The sequence below is a fragment of the Anolis carolinensis genome, chromosome 3 (assembly GCF_035594765.1).
Source record: "Anolis carolinensis isolate JA03-04 chromosome 3, rAnoCar3.1.pri, whole genome shotgun sequence".
NCBI lineage: Eukaryota > Metazoa > Chordata > Lepidosauria > Squamata > Dactyloidae > Anolis > Anolis carolinensis.
Window position 1 is genome coordinate 283,572,761 of NC_085843.1, and position 17,150 is coordinate 283,589,910.

Consider the following 17,150-nt stretch of genomic DNA (forward strand, 5'->3'; position numbering starts at 1 on the left):
GTAAATACAGTAATTACTACATAGCATTACTGCGTATTGAACTACTTTTTCTGTCAAATTTGTTGTATAACATGATGTTTTGGTTCTTAATTTGTAAAATCATAACCTAATTGGATGTTTAATAGGCTTTTCCTTAATCCCTCCTTATTATCCAACATATTCGCTTATCCAACATTCTGCTGGCCCGTTTATGTTGGATAAGTGAGACTCTACTGTAGTGGTACAGTAGAGTCTCACTTATCCAACACTCACTTATCCAACGTTTTGGATTATCTAACACATTTTGTAGTCAATGTTTTCAATAGATTGTGATATTTTGGTGCTAAATTCGTAAATACAGTAATTACTACATAGCATTACTGCGTATTGAACTACTTTTTCTGTCAAATTTGTTGTATAACATGATGTTTTGGTGCTTAATTTGTAAAACCATAACCTAATTTGATGTTTAATAGGCTTTTCCTTAATGCCTCCTTATTATCCAACATATTCGCTTATCCAATGTTCTGCTGGCCTGTTTATGTTGGATAAGTACGACTCTACTGTAGTTAAAGAGCACATTCTAAGGATTATTTCTGTGTTTGATTTATTAAAATATTCCCATCCAAACCCAAGTAACGAAGGTGGAGGCATTACTTTTCATTCAAACCTCTTTTCTAACAATTTTAACTGATTCGTTTATAAGCCGGATGTTTGTAACTCAGTGACGGCTTGACGTGATTGTTTTCCTTGTGTTCTGTGAAAGTTTTGGATTAAAAATTTGGGGAAAACAGATGAAAAGATTCAAGATGAAAAGGATTCAAATGAGAGGCAGCAAATTTGGAGGGGATTTCTATTTTAACTCTGTTTCTCCAATGCAAAAGTAGAGCAGTCATTGGTTGTGACGGAAAGAGGGTCTCCGAGATGCTCATCAGACGTCGGAAGCGGAGAGGATCCTGCTCGCAGGAGAAAGACGACAACAGTGGGTCGCTTGGTACTTCGAGGAGGAAGAGGAGGAAGAAGAGTCTTCATTGGGATCAAGGCATTCTACGGAGCAGCCTGTTTGCACCTAGTTGGGAACAAAGAGCAGAGTAAGGACACACAGTGAACATACGGGCATACTTTAAGACAGCCGAAAGACAGTTGCGCCTGTCAAGTAGGAATTTAGGTACCACTTATGTGGGGAGGCTAATTTACTGTATATACTTGAGTATAAGCCGAGTTTTTCAGGCCTTTTTTAGGACTGCTTTCTGGAGGCAGTGCTCAACTCTGGCCATGGGGAGGTGCTGTTGTTCAGTTTCCAAGTTTAAAAGCCTGTTATCCGTAGACACCTTCTGGTCGTGTTGCCGGCATGGCTGCATAGGCGCCTTATTACCTTCCCGCCGACGCGGTACCTATTGATCTGTTTACATTTGCATGTTTTCGAACTGCTAAGTTGGAAGGAGCTAGGGCTAACAGCGGGAGCTCACCCTGACCTGTGGCCTCGAACCGCCAACGTAAAGGTCAGCAGATTCAACTGTTCAATGGCTTAACTGTGCCTACTTCGTGTTGCAACCTGTCTCATTAGAAACGGAATAAAATAACCCTTTTAATGTTTTAAAAAGTACAAATGACAAGGAATAAGGAATGAGGAAGCAATCCACCAAGGACTCGGTGTCACAAGTGGATTATGAAACAGCAGCTCCCCCTGTGGCCGGAATCGAGCACACCCTCAAGGAAGCCTGGAAGCTGGAAAAAATGTTAAATTGCCTCTCTGTCTCTATCTGTATGTCTAATGGCTTTGAACGTTTGCCATGTATGTGTACATTGTGAACCGCCCTAAGAAAGGCAGAATATAAATACTGTAAATAAATAAATACATACTGTATATACTCGAGTATAAGTCTAGTTTTTCAGCCCTTTTTTAAGACTGAAAAAGCCCCTCTCGGCTTATACTCGGGTGAGGGTCCTGGCTGGCTTATATTCGAGTCGGCTTATACTCGAGTATATATAGTACATTTATTATGTTTCTCTATTATTATTGGTATTATTACATTTATTATTTTACTCTATTTATAATTATTATTACGTTTATTATTTTACTCTATTTATAATTATTATTACGTTTATTATTTTACTCTATTTATAATTATTATTACGTTTATTATTTCACTCTATTTATAATTATTATTACGTTTATTATTTTACTCTATTTATTATCATTATTACGTTTATTATTTTACTCTATTTATTATCATTATTACATTTATTATTTTACTCTATTAATATTGTTACTATTACATTTATTTTACTCTATTTTTATTATTATTATTAATACATTTAATATTTTGCTCCGATACAATTATTGTTACATTTATTATTTTAATCTATTTATTTTAACATTTATTATTTTACTGTATTTATTAGTATTATTACGTTTATTATTTTACTCTATTTATTATCATTGTTACGTTTATTATTTTACTCTATTAATATTGTTACTATTACATTTATTTTGCTCTATTTTTATTATTATTATTAACACATTTATTATTTCACTCTGATACAATTATTGTTACATTTATTATTTTAATCTATTTATTTTTACCTTTATTATTTTACTGTATTTATTAGTATTATTACATTTGTTATTTTACTCTATTATTATTAATTTACTCTATTATTATTATTATACTCTATTATTATTAATACATGTATTATTTCACTCTGATCTTATTATTATTATTATTATTATTATTATTATTATTTTATTATGAAACAGCAAACAAGATAGATATGCTGGATATTATTATTATTATATTTATTATTTTACTCTATTTATTACCACATGTATTATTTTCCTGTATTAATTATTATTATTATTATTATTACATGTATTATTTTACTCTATTATTATTAAAAGGATTAAATAAGCACATTTACATTGAAGAAGATGAGACTAATGATTTAACCAGAGTTGGACAGTTTTATCTTAAATTACAGTTTTATGTAAATATTCAAAAACATTTAACCTGCTGATGCCTCAATTAATGTAATTTTATTGGCATCTATTTTTATTTCTGAAATTTACCACCCTCGGCTTATACTGGAGTCAATGTTTTCCCAGTTTTTTTGTGGTAAAATTAGGTGCCTCGGCTTATATTCGGGTCGGCTTATACTCGAGTATATACGGTAAATAAGGTTGGGTGATTTCCAGGAACGTAGTCCTAAAAAAACCCCAAAATTCCCCAAGTCCTGCCCACCGGAGCCTTGTACCTTGGACTTGGCTTGGCGACGGATATCTGAGAAGATGACGATCTGGATGCAGAGGAGGATTAGCAGGCACAACAGGCTAAAAGCGGCACCGATGGTCACGATAGACCTGGGAGGAGGAATTCGGTCAAGGGATGGAACGGAGGAGAGAAATAAGAGAGAGATTCAACAACATCTGGGTCGACAAGCCCTGGATTCGAGCAGAAAAGCGAGCGAGAAAGGCCTTAATGTGAGGATTTGTAAAAAGGCACCATGATGTTATGGGTTGACTGGAAAGGCATGTGTCGGCAGCTGATTGGCTGAGCCAGTCAGGAGCCAACATTCCGATTGGCTACTGTCTTTGGCTTGCTGCTGGGAGAAACTGTTTTAACTGCCGCTTTCACCTCGGAGAGTGAAGAGAGCGCTGACTGGAAACAGTCAGGAGGGAAATCGCTGCCAACTCTCTGGAAATCTGATTATTTCTAAGGCAAAGAAGCATATTTAGTAAGGTAAAGATTTTCCCCTGATTTTAAGTCCAGTTGTGTCCGACTCTGGGGGTTGGTGCTCATCTCCCTTTCCAAGCCAAAGAGCCGGGGTTGTCCATAGACACCTCCAAGGTCATGTGGCCACTGGCATGACTGCAGGGAGCACCGTTGCCTTCCTGCCGGAGCAGTACCTATTGCTCTACTCACACTCTGGGGGTTGGTGCTCATCTCCCTTTCCAAGCCAAAGAGCCGGGGTTGTCCATAGACACCTCCAAGGTCATGTGGCCACTGGCATGACTGCAGGGAGCACCGTTGCCTTCCTGCCGGAGCAGTACCTATTGCTCTACTCACACTCTGGGGGTTGGTGCTCATCTCCCTTTCCAAGCCGAAGAGCCGGGGTTGTCCATAGACACCTCCAAGGTCATGTGGCCACTGGCATGACTGCAGGGAGCACCGTTGCCTTCCTGCCGGAGCAGTACCTATTGCTCTACTCACACTCTGGGGGTTGGTGCTCATCTCCCTTTCCAAGCCGAAGAGCCGGCGTTGTCCATAGACACCTCCAAGGTCATGTGGCCACTGGCATGACTGCAGGGAGCACTGTTGCCTTCCTGCCGGAGCAGTACCTATTGCTCTACTCACACTCTGGGGGTTGGTGCTCATCTCCCTTTCCAAGCCGAAGAGCCGGCGTTGTCCGTAAACACCTCCAAGGTCATGTGGCCATAGGCATGACTGCATGGAGCACCGTTGCCTTCCTGCTGGAGTGGTACCTGTTTATCTACTCACATTTGCATGTTTTCGAACTGCTAGGTTGGCAGAAGTTGGGGTCAACAGTGAGTGCTCAGTTCACTCCCCGGACTCGAACCTGCGACCTTTTGGTCCGCAAGTTCAGCACCTCAGCGCTTTAATACACTGCGCCACCGGGGGCACTGAGGCATATTTAAAGACTGTTAAAAAGGACTATAAACAGTAAGAATTCAGAGAGACTGCTGTATATATTGTTGTCCTGTTTGATCTTTTGAACTGAAGTAAAGTTACAGTTACTTGTTACACAAACCTGAGTGACACTTTATTATACTGCCGGGTATATTTTGGTTCATAAACAGCGGTAAAGCTTCTATTTATTTATATCTACAACCCTCCAACAGATAGAACAGGCATGGGCAAACTTGGGCCCTCCGGGTGTTTTGGACTTCAACTCCCACAATTCCTAACAGCCTACCGGCTGTTAGGAATTGTGGGAGTTGAAGTCCAAAACACCCGGAGGGCCCAAGTTTGCCAAATGCCACAAACGATGTTGAAGTGGAGAGAAAAGGAGTGGGAGAGTGCAAAATTTGCACAAGTGTGTGCAAACGCTTTGCCTTTGGGTGAAGGATACATGCATTGTTTATCGTTGCTGAAATCCCGCTGGGTGTTGAAGGCAGCGTAGATGTGGCAGCAGACCAGGATGGCCAGTTCGTAGCAGCTTTGAGAGAGCAGCAAGAGCAAATAGAAGCAGTAGTTTTTGGAGCCGACGCAGTGGTTTATCCACATCCAGCAGTGGACAAATCCCTGCAAAGGGAGACACAGAGTAGAAACACAACATTGGCTTCCGTCACCGTCAACAGTGAAGCTGGTCTAACTCTGAGTTGTGATGGAACCATCCCAGTGCCGAACCCTGTCCTGTCGCAGGATAGATACGTGATGTATAGTTTCTAGGGTTGTCCAAAAAATCGTTTTGATTCTTATATCGGAATTATTTCGGATTGTTCTCGCTTTTTGAATTGAGTTCCGAGACGTTGTCCCTGGGCAAAACCAGCAATGTAATTTGAACCATCGTTGGCCCATTCTCTAAATGTGTCTTAATGTTTCGTTAATTTTTCCCCCCCAAAAATCATAAAAGACAGGAAATGTTCTGCAATTTATTGAGCAAAGACTGTTGAATGTGATCTCCCACTGTACCAAATTTGATGAGGATAGCTCAAGAAATGAGGGCGGGAGAGCCCTGTAAAAGTCCCCCCCAGTTTCCTTTTTTTTTTTTTTGGCGACTGCGCATGCGCGTCCACCATTTTAGAAACATTTATAATCATTACAAATTTTCGGAAATATCCGAAATTTTTGGGTGGAAAATTCGGAAATACTTTCTATATCGAAGCGCCGGCACCCTCTACTTTAGAAACGAGAATTGAAACATTTTTTCCATCGATCGGACATGCCTAATAGTTTCCCAATCTCGCCCTCCATGGAAATGCTGCACATTGGACGAAATAAATGCCAGAGGCAAGCAAAACATAGCAGAGTCCATTAATAGAAACTTGCAGTTTTGTTTAGTTTATGTCTTATCAACAGAGTATAACTGCAACGTCTGACCTTCTTAGCACACTGTTCAATAAATTCACAGATTCAGTTTTCATCCAAAATATTGGCAGGTTTTAATCTTGGCATGTTGCACTATTTAAAGTTGTACACAGATCAGGATTATTATTATTATTATTATTTTATTGTATGACACAGCAAACAAGATACTAGACATGCTGGATTTCGTTTCACAAAATCACAAGTCGAACACTTCCCAAGTGTCTAGGACTGTGTGATGTATTTTCGGATGATGAGCGCAGATCCCAGTAGGGTGGCCTTTTGCAGTTGGCAGATTGTAATTTTGTCAATGTCTATTGTTTCCAAATGCTGGCCGAGTAAAAGCTAAGGAATCTTGCGAGCTGTAGTTTTAGCAGACCTTGTGCCTTCTCTGGCAAAGAATTCTGCTGCCTCACCAAACTACACCTCCCAGCGTATACACAGGATCAATATTAAGATGCTATTTCGTTTAGATATTATTTTATCCGTGTTGCAAAGTATAGGAAAATGTTGCTAAACTCTGGGAGGCAAAGAACCCATGTATAATATCAATAGGATTTTTGGATTATAGGTGGTGTTGCGGATTGATGATGATAAATAGAAGCTCTTACATGTGCCTGCGATCCAGAGTCACCCGCATGAAGCCGATTGGCTGAGTCTGCAAAGACCCGGGGAATGATTTGATACTGTTTCTGTTCTGCAGCTGCAGAACCAGCTTGGACAAGTTTTCAGAGCTGACTGAGTACTTCTACCCTGTTTCCCCTAAAATAAGATATCCCGAGAAAATAAGACCTAGTAGAGGTTTTGCTGAATTGCTAAATATAAGGCCTCCCCCGAAAGTAAGACCTAGCAAAGTTTTTGTTTGGAAGCATGCCCAACGAACAGAACACCAGAGCATGCAGGATCGGTAAATGTACGTACCATAGTGTTGTATATGGAAATATTGGTAATAACAAGAAATTCTTGATATGATTCATAGTTTGTCTGGTTATGCTGGTTTGTGATGACAACTACTGTACAGTATATAATAAATGTTCATTTTTTTTGTTCAACAATAAATGTGAATTCTTCTTCATGGAAAAATAAGACATCCCCTGAAAATAAGACCTAGCGCATATTTGGGAGCAAAAATTAATATAAGACACTGTCTTATTTTCAGGGAAACACGGTAGATGAGAGAGCAGTGGACTCAGAGAGAGGCCTTGCTATTTTGCTGCCACTCCGGTTTGCAGAACAAAAATACAGGAACTTTACTAATTCCAAGGGATCGAAAACAGTCCCTCTGATCACTTACAGAAGCTCATAGTCATAAATAGTCCTTTCTCAGTCCACAAATCTGCTTCAGAGAAGAATACAGTCCTGGTTCTTCACCCTCTTTTCTCAGCAGCAAAATAGCAAGGCCTCTGAGTCCACTGCTCTCTCACCTAGCAGTACTCAGTCAGCTCCGAAAACTTGTCCAAGCTGGTTCTGCAGCAGCAGAACAGAAACAGTATCAAATAATTCCCAGGATCTTTGCAGACTCAGCCAATCGGCTTCATTTTCCAGTTAACACACACACACAGCACAGTGCCTTTGCAAACCATGACAGATGGCAGATCATGACTAACCAAACAGGTACATGTTTTAAACTTTGTTTATTGTATTTTATGACTATTTTATGACTGTTTTAACTGTTTTAATCGTTTTAGTTAATTGTATATCAGTGTAACGGCATCAATTGCCACTTGTAAGCCGCCCTGAGTCCCCTCGGGTGAGAAGGGCGGGGTATAAATAATTGAAATAAATAAATAATAAATCTCTTGACTTGTTTGCTGGTCAAAGATCCCAAATGAGAGAAGCCCTATATCAACATCACCTTGTGCTGGACTCTCTGCTTAATGGAATGCAACTTGCGGCTATGAATTCTACAGAAACTAAACATCTTTTGCTCGTGCAGTATAATGAATATTGGGGACAACATATACAAGGTTTTCAAAATGAAATGAGGAGGAAAAATGTAGACATAGGATCAATATTTAGATATTATTTTGTTTAGATAGGCTTTGATCTGTCTGAAAACGTAAAGTACGGGGTTTGGAAAATCCTGCTGAATTTTGAGTGAACTTTGGACAGTCCGAGAGGTGAGTAAACAGATAATGAGGAAGGTCATCACAGGGGTGGCCACGCTCCAGAAAACCGTTGACATTAATTTTAAGGCAAATGCCCAAAGGTCATATGAAGACAGTATGGAAACTGCGATTGTCAAAAAGCAGACAAAGGGAAGATATATGTGTCTAGGACAATGATGGGCAACCTTTTGCACTTGGTGTGTCAAAATTCACCAAAAAAAACCTAGCATGACTTGGGTGGTGTGTCACTTTGAGAAAAAAAATAATTTCACAATATATATAGTTTAAATAACAAAAAATATATAATTGTAATATATAACTGTATTTAATAAATCAAAAACCATTTACTACCATTATTTCCATGTACAACAATCTATGGTACCTCTTGCAATTTCCACGCTGATTTCTCTCTATTGTAGTTTCAATGTAGTCATGAATAATGAATAATAATATAATAATATAATAGTAATAATATAATAATATACTACAATAATAATAGAATGATTATATATATATATGTGTGTGTGTGTGTGTGTAATGTGCATAATTCCCATGGAGTAAACGACAAAACCACTGGACCAAATCACACCAAATTTGGCCACAAAAGACATTAGTCATCCAATCAATCTGCATGCGGCAGTGTGTCAGCAAAAATGGCTAGGCATGTCAATGCTGACACGCGTGTCGTAGATTGGTCATCACTGGTCTAGGACAACACCAAACAGGCAAATACTGAGATACTCGTATATACTCGAGTATAAGCCGACCTGAATATAAGCCGAGGCACCTAATTTTACCACAAAAAACTGGGAAAACACTGACTCCAGTATAAGCCAAGACTGGTAAATTTCAGAAATAGAAATAGATGCCAATAAAATTACATTAATTGGGGCATCATTAGGTTAAATGTTTTTGAATATTTACATAAAGCTCAAATTTAAGATAAGACTGTCTAACTCTGATCCAATCATTATTCTCATCTTCAATGTAAATGTGCTTATGCATCCTTTTAATAATAATAGAGTAAAATAATACAGGTAATAATAATAATAATACAGGAAAATAATACATGTAATAATAATAACAACAACAACAACAACAACAACAACAACAACAGGAAAATAATACCTGTAGTAATAAATGGAGTAAAATTATAAATATAATAATAATATGATCAGAGTGAAATAATAAATGTATTTATAATAATAATACAGTAGAGTCTCACTTATCCAAGCTAAACGGGCCGGCAGAACCTTGGATAAGCAAATATCTTGGATAATTAGGAGGGATTAAGGAAAAGCCTATTAGACATCAAATTAGGTTATGATTTTACAAGTTAAGCACCAAAACATCGTGTTATACAACAAATTTGACAGAAAAGGTAGTTCAATACGCAGTAATGTTATGTTGTAATTAGTGTATTTACGAATTTAGCACCAAAATATCACAATATATTGAAAACATTGACTACAAAAATGGCTTGGATTATCCAGAGGCTTGGATAAGTGAGACTCTACTGTAATAAAAATAGAGTAAAATAAATGTAATAGTAGCAACAATAATAGAGAAAAATAATAAATGTAATAATACCAATAACAATAGAGAAAAATACTAAATGTACTATATATTCTCGAGTATAAGCTGACCCAAATATAAGCCAACCGGGACCCTCACCCGAATATAAGCCGAGAGGGGCTTTTTCAGTCTTAAAATAAGGGCTTTGTTTGATTTTGTTTAAACAGTCAGGTTTGGCTATGTTTAAAATGGGTGAGTATTGGAGTTGATAATATATAGGGGAAGGTAGCCATCTTAGAATGCTAGAACAGGTTACCCTAGCAACAGGGGCGGAGCCAACCGCCGCTTGGAAAAGAAAAGGGGAATGTTTTAAAACCCAGTTTCAGTCTGTGATTTCCATTCACAGTGAAGGAACTGATTCTCAGGTAGAGAATCAGGGTGACTCAGAAGAATTTGGGTCAGGCCTAAAATAAAAGGATTTATTTTAGGAGTCTGTGATTTTCCAGTCACAGAGAAGGATCTGGTTCTTGTGTGGAGAATCAGACTGGCTTAAATAGAAAGATTTGAGTCAGATTTAGGTTAGACCAGACTAGGCAAGTTAGGTGATTTGTCTAGGGTCTTTTATAGAGCCTGTGGATCAGGGAAAATTAATCCCAGGGGATCCAGTAGGATCAGAGTTTAGAGCAGGGGTCCCCAAACTAAGGCCCGGGGGCCAGATGCGGCCCTCCAAGGTCATTTACCTGGCCCCCGCCCTCAGTTTTATAATATAATATTTTTATATCAGTTTTAATAATATAATATCTTGTATATACATATAATATTGATAATAATCTTATGTTATACAATATAATACCAATAGTAATACCATATAATAATATTAATTATATATTACATATTATATAATAGTATAGTGGTATAGTTCAATATAGTAATATATAAGGCTAATATTGTGTTATGCAAATAATATAATATATTGTATGTACATACAGCTGCTTTGAGTCCCCTTCGAGGTGAGAAGGGTGGGATATAAATGTAGTAAATAAATGCAGTAAATAAATAAATAATTTTAGACTTAGGCTCGGCCAAAGTCTGACATGACTTGAAGGCACACAACAACAACAACAATCCTAATTAACTTGACTATCTCATTGGCCAGCAGCAGGCCCACATTTTCCATTGAAATCCTAATAGGTTTATGTTGGTTAAAATTGTTTTCATTTTTAAATATTGTATTTTGTTGTTGTTGTTGTTGTTGCACTACAAATAAGACATGTGCAGTGTGCATAAGAATTTGTTTGTATTTTTTTTCAAATGATAATTCGGCCCCTCAACAGTCTGAAGGATTGTGGACCGGCCCTCTGCTTCAAAAGTTTGGGGACCCCTGGTTTAGAGTAACTTAAAGAAAGAAGTATTTTGAAAGTTTAACCACCTCATAACCGTTGTAACCATTAAGCGAAGTGCCTTTACCAAGTTATCTGAAACCATCAAGCTCTGTACCTGCAATAAACTTGTTTTGATTTTATTCTAATCAAGCCTCTGTCATACTCTCATATTAAATTAAGCAACATCAACATCTAAAGTAAAACATATAGAGAAAGCTTATAAGAACCAGTACCATCTGCCTGACGTCTCTCCATTGGTGGCAGCGAAGAAGAAGATAATCAAACAAATCATTAATTAACATCATCTCTCACAAAACATCTTTATTAAGTGGTGGTATCTGTGTGAGTGTGTGTGTGGGATTAAAAAGGGTTCCATCTCTGACACACATTTCTGTCAGACACCTCACCTCTGTACAATATTGGTGGCAAAGCTGAGGGATTCTAAAGGGATTCCATCCCCTGTCACCCTCAGCATCCCTACATAAATTGGTGGCAGCGGTGGGATTCAAAGGGGATTCCATCCTCTGCCACATCAGTTCCTTACAATACAGTATATGTTTTTCTAGGTTTTTAAAATAACTAATGAGGAGGGGTCTTGGGTTTGGTATTAATCATAACCTCTAACAGCAAAAACACTTGATTCATCATTTCACCCTTACACCAAAAATACACCAACAATTTCCACGGGGCCACTGCCTTGCCTTACCTTCACGCGAGTCTTGCACCGGTGGCATCGGGAGGCTTTGGGTCGGCAGTACAGCTGGCATTTGTGGCACCAGCGCCAGTTGGTATAGTACCTGGTCATGGCCTGGGTCATCAGCTCTTCATCCATTCCTGAAAAAGCTGGGTGGGTTGGGGGGGGGGGGGCAGGAGAGGAGAAGCAAGGAGGAAGTGGCCTTGGATTATGACTCCTTTGAGCAGGGCATTGGCCATCCCATTATGCAAAGTGAAGTGGATGGTATTAAAATCCCGATAAACGGAGATGCACCAATACTGACATGCAATATAATCTGCACAAGCACACCTTCAAAAAAAAAAATAAAAAAAAAATAAAGGTGACTTCATGGCAGCCAAATGAGGAACGTTTCCATTGACCCTGTATCTTCTGTCCAGCCCAAATTCTCAAATCTGGTCCTCAAGAACATTGTGTGTTATGCCAATGCTGATAGCAGAGGGCAAATGCATTATTCCAGACTAAACAACAGGTCTAAACGGTCAACTGCGATGCTAGAAATGTAAGAGCTGGACAAAATTTCATCAAGGAGGCAGAATTGCTATATGGCAATCACTATATATTCAGAACGTCTATATGTCCTCTTCACCTGTAGATAGTGATACACTAGAACAGGGGTCCCCAAACTAAGGCCCGGGGGCCGGATGCGGCCCTCCGAGGTCATTGACCTGGCCCCCGCCCTCAGTTTTATAATATAGTATATTGTATATACATATAATATTGATAATAATAATATAATGTAATACAATATAACACTAATAATAATACCATATAATAATATTAATTATATATTCTACATTACATATAATATTACTAATAATATTACAGTATAGTGGTATAGTTCAATAAAGTAATATATAATGCTAATATTGTGCTATGCTAATAATATAATATATTGTATGTACATATAATTTGTAAGCCACTCTGAGTCCCCTTTGGGGTGAGAAGGGTGTGATACAAATGCAGTAAATAATAAATAAATAAATAAATTTTAGACTTAGGCTCACCCAAAGTCTGAAATGACTTGAAGGCACACAACAACAACAACAACAACAACAACAACAACCCTAATTAACTTGACTATCTCATTGGCCAGAAGCAGGACCACACTTCCCATTGAAATCCTGATAAATGTATGTTGGTCAAAATTGTTTTTATTTCTAAATATTGTATTGTTCTTTCATTGTTGTTGTTGTTGTTGTTGTACTACAAATAAGACATGTGCAGTGTGCATCAGAATTTGTTTGTATTTTTTTCAAATGATAATCCGGCCCCTCAACAGTCTGAAGGATTGTGGACCGGCCCTCGGCTTAAAAAGTTTGAGGACCCCTGCACTAGAATCTTAAGAGCTGGAAAAGACTCCAGTTCAGCCCTCTTATGCCAGATAGGAAGACAGCCATCAAGCCTCTGCTTTAAAACCTACAGAGAAAGAGTCTCCACAGACTTCTTGGAAACATATTCCATTGTCACTTAGTTCTTACCATCATGAAACTCTTCCTAATGTTTAAGTGGACTCTCCTTTTCAGCAGTTTGAATCCTTTCCTTCATTGTGTCATATTCTCTGGAGCAGCAGAAAACAAGTTTCTCCCATCCTCAATAGGACATCCTTGTAAATATTTAAACATTGCTCTCATGCCCCCTTCTCTCAGTTTTCTTTTCTCAAAGCTAAACACCTGCAGCTCCCTAAGCTCTTCCTCAGAGGGATTCATAGCTACCAGACCTTTGACCATTTTGGTGACCCTTCTCTGGACACCTAGTTATAGTTTTGTCCATCTCCTTTTTGAATTGCTTTGCCCAGAACTGGACACAAGGTTGTTATTCCAGGCAAGGAGTGACTATTAGGGATTCCTCTTCTTCAGAAGAGGAAGGGGAGCAGGAAAGTGTTCATGAATCTGAAGGTGAGTTGGAATCTGAGGAGGAGACTTTGCAAGTACCCTCATTTCAGGAGAGGCGAAAGAAAACAGAGCAGAGATGTCGTTCAGCTAGAATAGCTGCCAGAAATGCAGCTGAGTAATTGGGAACTGCCCTAGAAGCTGGGAGGGGACTCAGGGCTATAAAGCAGAAGTAGGTGCAACCAGCTCTTGCTGGTAATAAACTGACTCTAATGCCTTCGCTCCCCATGTGCCTGCTCCGAGTCTGCATCTGGATTTATTGCTGTTTCTTTGTCTGAAGTAAGACTGCTATTTGATTTGGGACTGTATCGGAGACTAAGAACTGCATTTGTCCTAAGACTACCTTTGCATTATTCCACTGAGTGTGCTGTACTTTATGTTTTGCTGAAGTAAAGCAGTTTTCATTTACTTACCACAGTGTCTTAAGGTTGTTCTTGAAAGACAAAACAGGACACTGATCAAAGCAGAAGAGAATGGGACTACCGTAAGACTTCCCTCGATCTAGACACGAAGGCTCCTAGATACCTTTCACCTGGACTGTTTTCAAGCCACGTTTCACCCCATCCTATATATGGGAATTTCTTTATTATTACAGTAGAGTCTCACTTATCCAACATTCTGGATTATTCAACACGTTTTTGTGGTCAATGTTTTCAATACATCGTGATATTTTGGTGCTAAATTCGTAAATACAGTAATTACTACATAGCATTACTGCGTATTGAACTACTTTTTCTGACAAATTTGTTGTATAACATGATGTTTTGGTGTTGGTGCTTAATTTGTAAAATCATAACCCAATTTGATGTTTAATAGGCTTTTCCTTAATTTCTCCTTATTATCCAACATATTGGCTTATCCAACATTCTGCCGGCCCGTTTATGTTGGATAAGTGAGACTCTACTGTATTTAAGTGTAGTACCATTCATTTTTCCAGGTTGGAATCTATTTTGTTAGTTTTGACCCAGCTCTCTAAATTGAGATAGTTTCGGATTCTGATCTTGTCCTCTGGTGCAATATCTATCCCTCCCAATTTGTGGTCATCTATAAATTTGAACAGCCTGCCCTCTAAGTCATTGATACAGATGTTGAATAGCGTTGGACCCAGGACAGAACCCCCACTAGTTTGGACCTGATGACCCCGGCCCTGATGCTGCCGACCTGGCAGGTGCAACAGTCTTACCTTTGTAGAAAATTGTGGTGCCCGTGAAGCTGGTGAGCAAGAAGAAAGCAAGGGTCAGCACCAGGAATGTGCTGAAAACAACAGGGATAGTCTTGGAGACATGGAGAGCTAGCCAGCTACATCTGGAGGGGAACAAATCCAGAAAGAAAAGTCCGAAACACGTCGGATCCCTTTTTCAATGAGAGGAACCCAACCTGTACAGGCTTGGTCCCGGCCCATACTTACTCGTGTGTCAAAAAGAGGCAGCCACAGGTCAAGAGGCAGGCAAAATAACACAAGGAAAGAGCGACAGAAGTGAGTGTATGGCGTCCGTCCAGAATGGACTCCATGGCTCAAGGGAAAACTGGCACTATTGCAAAGGCCAGGCTTTGATCTAACCATGGTCCAGGTATTGCCATGGCAATGTGTTTACATAATAGAGAGGGTTTCTATTATGTAATGGTACCCAAGTGGTCATGGACGATGCCAAACAATGGCCCCGGTTAGGGGTCATTGGCTGCATAGATGAGAAACTAAGGGCTTTGCAGCAAGGGCCAGTGCTTTCATCCTCTGTGTCCTGCCTGTTTTCTCCTGCTTTGCCAGTTTTGTAGCTTTTCCCTTGCTCTTTGGGCAAGCTGCTGTTAAATACTAGGCATGTGCAATCGATTAAAAAAAGTTTCAAAAGTCATTACAAAACTGGAGGGCGTTTTGTTTCTAAAGTGTTTCTAAAGTGTCGTTAGTGAAAATTTCGTTATTATAACGAGAGTAGCGAAATTTCGTTATAGTAATTGTGCAATTGGGGAAACTTCAGGGTCTCCTTTCTCCCTCATCTTTACAGCTATTGGCATGAAACTTGCTACAATGGTAGAACGCTTTTAACACTGTGAGCTCATCAAGTTTCAGAATGTTTGATTTATAATAATAATAATAATAATAATAATAATAAATTATCCCACAGTATCTTTGCGTGCTCATTTTTCAATACAAACATGCAAAAGTATTGGAAAATGAGCACACAAAGATACTGTGGGACTTATTTATTTATTCATTATTTATTTATTTACAGCATTTATATTCCGCCCTTCTCACCCCGAAGGGGACTCCGAGCAGGCCTCGAACTTATGACCTCCTGGTCAGTGATTCATTGCTCTCCCGTCTGCGCCACAGCCTCAGGCTTCCGAATCCAGACTGACAAAGTTCTGGAACACAACACACCAGACATCACAGTTGTGGAAAAGAAAAAGGTTTGGATCATTGATGTTGCCATCCCAGGTGACAGTCGCATTGTCGAAAAACAACAGGAAAAACTCAGCCGCTATCAGGACCTCAAGACTGAACTGCAAAGACTCTGGCAGAAACCAGTGCAGGTGGTCCCGGTGGTGATGGGCACACTGGGTGCCGTGCCAAAAGATCTCAGCCGGCATTTGGAAACAATAGACATTGACAAAATCATGATCTGCCAACTGCAAAAGGCCACCCTGCTGGGATCTACACGCATCATCCGAAAATACATCACACAGTCCTAAACGCTTGGGAAGTGTTCGACTTGTGATTTTGTGATACGAAATCCAGCATATCTATCTTATTTGCTGTGTCATAATAAAATAATAATTAATAATAATTTATTTCTTATATGCCGCCTCCGTCTCCCCGAGGGGACTTGGGGCGGCTCACATGGCGACAAAGCCCTAAAAAACAACAGTTGACATATACGTAAAATAGTATATTTATCCACAAAGGTTTGGGGAATTTTCAAAGTTTTTATAAGGTAAAGGTAAAGGTTTTCCCCTGATTTGTTTTCTTTTTTTTTGGCCGGGGGCGGGGGGGGGGGCAAAATTCTGTTTGCTTACACTTGAAAATTACCTAGGTAATTACCATTGAACTGGGTTGATGTGAGTTTTTCGGGTGCAATGACCATGCTCCAGTAGCATTCCCTCCTGATGTTTCGCCTGCATCTATGGCAAGCATCTTCAGAAGTCTGTTGGGAGTGAGGCAAGTGGAGTGTATATAGATATATATATATCTGTGGAATAATATCCAGGGTGAGTGATCTGTTGAAGCAAATGGGAATGTTGCAATTAGCAAGCTTGATATTAACATTGAGTAGCCATGCAGCTGCAAAGTCAATCAGTGAGGGTATCTGCATAGAGGTAGCCTGGCTCTTGTTGCCTGGAGACATCCTCTGTTTATGAGGTGACACTTGATTGTTTGCTGTCTGGAGTTCTCCTGTTTCTGCGTGATGTTCATTATTTATTGCCTTGATTCTGGTGTTTTTTTTTAAAAAAAAATATTGGTAACCAGATTTTGTTCCTTTTCATGGTTTCCTTCTTTC

The 17,150-nt window shown here is 39.1% G+C and overlaps 1 protein-coding gene across 1 annotated transcript; it reads right to left on the bottom strand.

Moving 5' to 3' along the window:
* Positions 1-818: 818 nt before the first annotated feature.
* LOC134297929 (palmitoyltransferase ZDHHC19-like) lies at positions 819-15,218 on the bottom strand. The gene is made up of 6 exons (XM_062976912.1): positions 15,065-15,218; positions 14,840-14,961; positions 11,738-11,874; positions 5,071-5,243; positions 3,235-3,340; positions 819-1,048 (listed from the first exon to the last, which is right to left on the bottom strand). Exons 1-6 carry the CDS (start codon positions 15,166-15,168, stop codon positions 911-913), a joined length of 780 nt encoding a protein of 259 aa, XP_062832982.1. The 5' UTR covers positions 15,169-15,218; the 3' UTR covers positions 819-910.
* Positions 15,219-17,150: the final 1,932 nt, after the last annotated feature.

Excerpts from the sequence above, each read along its gene's own strand:
- LOC134297929 (XM_062976912.1), bottom strand. The coding sequence starts at position 15,168 with ATGGAGTCCATTCTGGACGGACGCCATACACTCACTTCTGTCGCTCTT. Across the intron at positions 11,875-14,839 it reads CACCACAATTTTCTACAAAG|CTTTTTCAGGAATGGATGAA; the intron begins GTAAGACTGTTG and ends CAACCCACCCAG. Across the intron at positions 3,341-5,070 it reads AGCAACGATAAACAATGCAT|GTCTATCGTGACCATCGGTG; the intron begins GTATCCTTCACC and ends TCCTCCTCCCAG.